This window comes from Lipotes vexillifer, unplaced genomic scaffold (genome assembly GCF_000442215.2).
Source record: "Lipotes vexillifer unplaced genomic scaffold, Lipotes_vexillifer_v1.1 scaffold799, whole genome shotgun sequence".
NCBI classification, from domain to species: Eukaryota; Metazoa; Chordata; class Mammalia; order Artiodactyla; family Lipotidae; genus Lipotes; species Lipotes vexillifer.
The window spans coordinates 1009937-1015758 of NW_006787679.1; the positions used below are offsets into that span (position 1 = coordinate 1009937).

The window sequence follows — 5822 nt, forward strand, 5'->3', positions numbered from 1 at the left end:
GCAAAAACAATTTGTCAATTGCAGTAGACAGTCACAGCCAGATGCTGGCCGCAGGAAAAAATCTACGAACCCCTTTATTTCAAAGCCAGTTGAGCATACCCCAGCCTCCTCCACCTCATCTGCCTACATGTCTGCTTCAGAAACTTCTTACGACCCAAGGACTTGCCTATTCCTTGCTAAAATGCAGACACATTATCCCAGACTCCCTTTCCCTCCACCCAACCTTCCTGGGAAGTTTGAATTAAGGTAAAAGGTTTGAGAAACCGTAAAGGAGTGGGAACTGCCCCACAGTACTGTAACTTGTCGGGGCCGCGAAGCTCGTGGACCCCTACCCTTACCGGTAGGTTTCTGTGGCTGGTGCTGCTTCTGGAACGACTTAGACGCCCCATATCCAGGCGCGGGTGCCAGGTCGCCGGGCGCCAGCTCACTGGCAGGGCCCGCGCGCTGCGCGCATCCCCTCGGCCGCGCATTCCCGAGGAGGCTGCAGTCGGCGCGCTCCTGACGGGGAGGCGGCAGAAGACACTCCCTCTCTGTGCATGCAAATGGCTAGGGAACTTCAGCCAATAGTCACTGGCTCGTCAGTTAAGGACAGCAGCTCAAGCGGGGGCAGAAAGGTGAGGTGGTACCGAGGCACGGTCATGGTTTCCTGTCCTGGACCTGGGTTTAAGTACAGACCCCACCGGAGGAGCCTGAGCGGGGACTTGCCTCTGAAGACGGCGACTAGGCGCCACCCGGTCGGACTCCGGGGCGCTTGCCCACCACCCTCCCTCCTCGCAGCACCAGTCAGGACCCAAGTCCACAGGTTGCGAGCGTGAGAGAGAGAATTAGACTAAATTAATAAGCCTGCATTTATATCTGATTAGAGAGAGAGGAAGTCGGCACTACGGAGCAATCACAGGCGCGATCCCCAAACGCCTGCTTTGCCACCAGTTCTTCCAAGAGACTTGGATCCAGCAGTGTTTGCACAGAGAAAGAAAATCCACTTTCTCTGCAGAGAGAAGGAACTTCAAACTCTTAGTAAGGCGGTCTGAAGCAGAGAAGCAAATATATGAAATCGGTGAAGGTTTCGACGTGCTTTAATTTTGAAGCTTCGCAGTTGGCGGTGACAAAACTTCTGCCAATTTCCGAGTTGTAGGCGCAAGTGTCTCTGGGTGTCTGCCTTGTGGTCTCTTGAGACAACCGCGGCTTCTGGCTAAGGTGAAGAGCCAAGAGGGAGAGTGGCAACAATTACTTGGTAACAGAAGTGGTTCTGCCTGCAAGCAATTTTACCAGATTTCTCTAAGGGATTTTTTTTTTTTTTTTTTTTTTTGGGGGGCCCTCACTGAAGCCTAGGTTCAAAAAAAAAAAAAAAAGGCTACATTTCAAGTTATTACTTTTTTTTTTTGTTTCTTAGAATTTTTACTGGGAAAGGAATTCTGAAGGAGTGTGGTGGAGAATGTTTGGCTATCCCCTCTGGCTCTGACACTAAATAGGCATATGACAAGTTTCCTCATTTATAAAATCAGGGCTGGTGAGAGGCTCCAGTGCATTAAGTCTGTGAAACACTTTTTGATCTGCAGGGTGCCATGTAAGTAGTGGTAAAGACCATTGGCCTTTCCCTGAGTAGACATTTCTCTTCATTCCTAGGTTTCCATATATCCTGTGGACTGCCCTGAGCATAATACCCTCCCAGCTGAGTAACTAATGACTGAGCCTGGAATAGAAAAGTACTCCTCCTGGGTTAGAGGAAGATCTGACATCTTGTGTTTTCCATAGGATCCACTTCAATTTTCTTCTTCTACTGTATGCTAAATAGAATATAAATTGCTTAGCAGAGCTAATTGTTTTGCTTCTGACCCTTCCTATTTTCTCCTCATCCCCACTAATCCTAGAGAGTCCTAAATAATTGATAACACACTACATCAAAACAGCTGGTGTGTGTAACAACTTCTTATTGCACAAATGGGGCTGTACATGGAGTTCGCAAACAAAACTTTCTGTAATACAAATCTGGCTTATAAAATCAGCTTCTTTAAGTTCTTTGGAGTGAAACTGGAATGCTGATGAGGTGGTAAACACACAGGAACATGTACATGTACGTGTAAGGCCATCACACAGCTGATAAACAAAACAGTCAGGCAAGTATGCTTTGCCTCTCCTTGCTTCTTCAGCTGCTCATTCTGCCCTACAGTTGAACTTTTACCACATAATTGGTAAATAATTATACTTTGGGGTCTGTAGTTGCAACATATCTGACTTCAAAAATCAGTAGAAAGCTGCTTCTGAAATGTGTTTAGTTTATGTCTTCACACGATATCCACAGCTTCTGAAAGTTTGAGGCACATGGCCAGATTTAGGCAATCCATCCATGGTCAGGATACATACAGGTTAGACCCACAATCTGAATTAATTCTACATTTATACAGAGAGCAACAGCAGTAGACTCTATATCCCCTTACAGTTCATGCTCTCTCCAACAGGTTAAGATCACTCAACTATTTTGATGAAAATATAGGGATTTCTTTCTTTAGTTTATCCTTTGTTTACAAGGACACTACATTCGGCAATAATTTTCTGTAGTGTTTCTAAAAAGCATGACCATATAAACTATAATGTAAGTTGAAACACCTAAATTAAACATTCTGGAGATAATGTTTGGGACAACAATAATAACCTACTTTGCTCTACGTTACTGTGGTTATTGTAAAGTCCTTGCATGGAAATTTGTCATCAAGGCCAGCACAATTTGGGAGAATACCTTACATGACACATTCCAAACTGTTAACTGAGCTGCTTGTTATTATCTTTCCTCTTTGAAGATCTAAGTAGAGATTTCAACTATAATTGGGCTTAAAAAAAAAAAAAAGACCAAATTCCCTTCTTTCTTCCCTTGTATCTTCTTACTGTGCACCATGAAAGTGTTCCCAAACTCCTGTTCCTTATGACGTCAGCTCTGTGACCTGCCATCTGGTGTTACATATTTCTTTCTAAAGATGACTTAGAGAGCTTCTATGCTATTAGTCCCTTGAAAATGATACTTATAATGAACTTCTCAGATGTCTCAATTGCTCTGGGCCTGCTTCCCAGGTGTTCTGTAAAAATCAGTCTAGAAGAATAGCTAGATTATAAGCCTCCCAAGCTTATTTTTTCTATAGACAAGGAAAACAATGTGATACAATAGATGGCACTGAGCTGAGCCAGGGAATTAGGATGCCCTTCTCTAGGTGGTTGAGAAGTCACGGTGTGACTTTAGACAAGTCAGCAGACCTCTCTGTTTCAATTCCTTATAAAAATACCCATACACACTACATACACATATATGAGGGAAATGGCTTACCTAATATATGTCTTTGACAGACACTGCATAATGATACACAGGTTAATTTCATCCTTATTTACTGTGCTATATCACTGAAGGTTAATAATTTTCATTTACTGCAAGGCTTCTCTCCTTGTAGTTTTATCTCTTTATTTGCTGTGAGCATGCATCTATCAAACTTTGTACATTTTAGCAAACATACCTTAAAACTCTTAAAATTTTGCAGTACTGTGTTTTCCAGGTAGTTTTTATTGTATTTTTCAAGTAACTGTGATTGTACCATTTAGAGTATTTTAATAACAGTATTCTATCCACAACATTTCATGTGATTTAATATATGCGCAGATATTTAAACTTATTCTGAACCATACATAATTCTATAATTGTTCTGGTTAATTCAAGATTATAAATAAATACAAATTAAGCATATGACCTTATTTTAAGATTATTTTATGCAAATCAAATCTACAATGGAGTACCACCTCACATGGCCATCATTAAAATGTCTACAAATAACAAATGCTAGAGACGATGTGGAGAAAAGGGAACCCTCTCACACTGTTGGTGGGAATGTAAATTGGTACAACCACTATGGAGAACTGCATGGAGGTTCCTCAAAAAACTAAAAATAGAGTTGCCATATGATCCAGCAATCCCACTTCTGGGCATATATCCCTAGAAAACCATAATTTGAAAAGACACATACATCCTTATACTCATAGCAGCACTACTGACAGTAGAAACAACCTAAATGTCCATTGACAGTTGAATGGATAAAGAAGATATGGTATATATACATATATATATATATGTATATATATAAAATGAAATATTAGTCATAAAAAGAATGAAATAATGCAATTTGCAGTACATGGATGGACATAGAGATTTTCCTACTAAGTGAAGTAAGTCAGAAAGACAAAGACAAATGCCATATGATATCACTTATATGTGGAATCTAAAATGTGACAGAAATGAACTTATCTACCAAAAAGAAACAGACTCACAGACATAGAGAACAGACTTGTGGTTTCCAAGGGGTAGGGAGTTCAGGGGAGAGTAGGACTGGGTGTTTGGGACTAGCAGATGCAACCTATTATATAGAAAATGGATAAACAACAAGGTCCTATTGTATAGCACAGGGAACTATATTCAATATCCTGTAATAAACCATAATGGAAAAGAATATGACAAAGCATATACATATGTATGTATAACTGAATCACTTTGCTGTACACCAGAAACTAACACATTATAAATCATTTTATACCTCAATAAAAAAGAAACAAAAAGATTATTTTATTTTTTGCTTGTTAATGTATGAAATTAGCAGTCCCTTTAGATGTCTTAAAATATGTGTGTATATATGTTTATATTATACATGCATGCATATATATAAGTATAAATAGTACAATATATAGGACATATAATATATAAATATAATATATAATACTTATAGATATATAATTAAACACATATTTATATATAATACAAATATTTTAAATACTATATTGTTTTATAAATATATAATTTATAAATATATACATATTTTATATTTTAAAAATTGTATATATGTTTCTTTCTGATCCAATAATCAAGGTTGAGGGATGATTATATTTGTAAAACCAATATAATATTTGAGAAATAATAAAACATTTATTGAGTGTCAGATATGTTCTGAACATACTACTGGGGCTTTTACATATTTATTTACTTTAACCTCATAACAAACGGTTTTATAATATAGGTATTATTATATCAATTTTTACAGGCATAAATTACATGTTTGTCAGTGTCTTTGGTGACTGGACTTGAATATGAGGCCTCCAAAGCACATGATCTTTCTACTCTGGTACACTCTTCTCACCTAAATGGTGGATCTAGGGCCTCTATACATTTAAACTCACTTCAAGTCAACAAACATTTATCACTCACCAACATAAGAAAAACACTATTGTAGGTATAGGTTTGCTATATGAGGCCTTTTTGAAAAAATTAGTCAATTACTGTTTCCTAAACACATACATACACACAGACACAAACTTCTCTGTGTTTGGCTAGCTTAGATCTTCTCACAACTTGTAGACTTAAAATATATTATGAATGTATATTTATGTGTATGTGTATACTTGAAAGTATTGCAAGGGTCTGAGTAATTTTACAGATCACCTAGTTAACCCTCATTTTACATATTTGTTGAGAGCAAGAGAGATGGCTAATGTGAATCCTCAAAATATTCCTATTTCTTTTCTTTTTTTCTTTTTTTCCCTATTTCTTAATATAGTAGATTTTGCCCTCAAGATTATCTCCATATTAGAGGATAACTTAGCAAAACAGCATATTTTTTTTACTATTATTTCCCAAAGCCTTGCTATTAAATATTGCCATAAGTACCACTTTATTTTATATTATTTTATTAATTTTGAAAATTTATGAATATTTTTAAGAACCAATACTAATTTGGATAAATTATTGTTCAAGTATATCAGACAAACTTCAAAAAATATTATTGCATTTTCCCTAC

At 37.6% G+C, this 5822-nt stretch overlaps 1 protein-coding gene across 1 annotated transcript in view; it reads right to left on the reverse strand.

Annotated features, from left to right (window-relative positions):
* The window catches only part of PCDH20 (protocadherin 20), a 4281-nt gene extending 3447 nt beyond the window's left edge, over positions 1-834 (reverse strand). The window contains exon 1 of the mRNA XM_007460478.1: positions 339-834. Coding sequence (XP_007460540.1) covers positions 339-470 — 132 coding nt within the window. The 5' untranslated portion in view covers positions 471-834. The remainder of the gene's footprint in view (positions 1-338) is intronic.
* Positions 835-5822: the final 4988 nt, after the last annotated feature.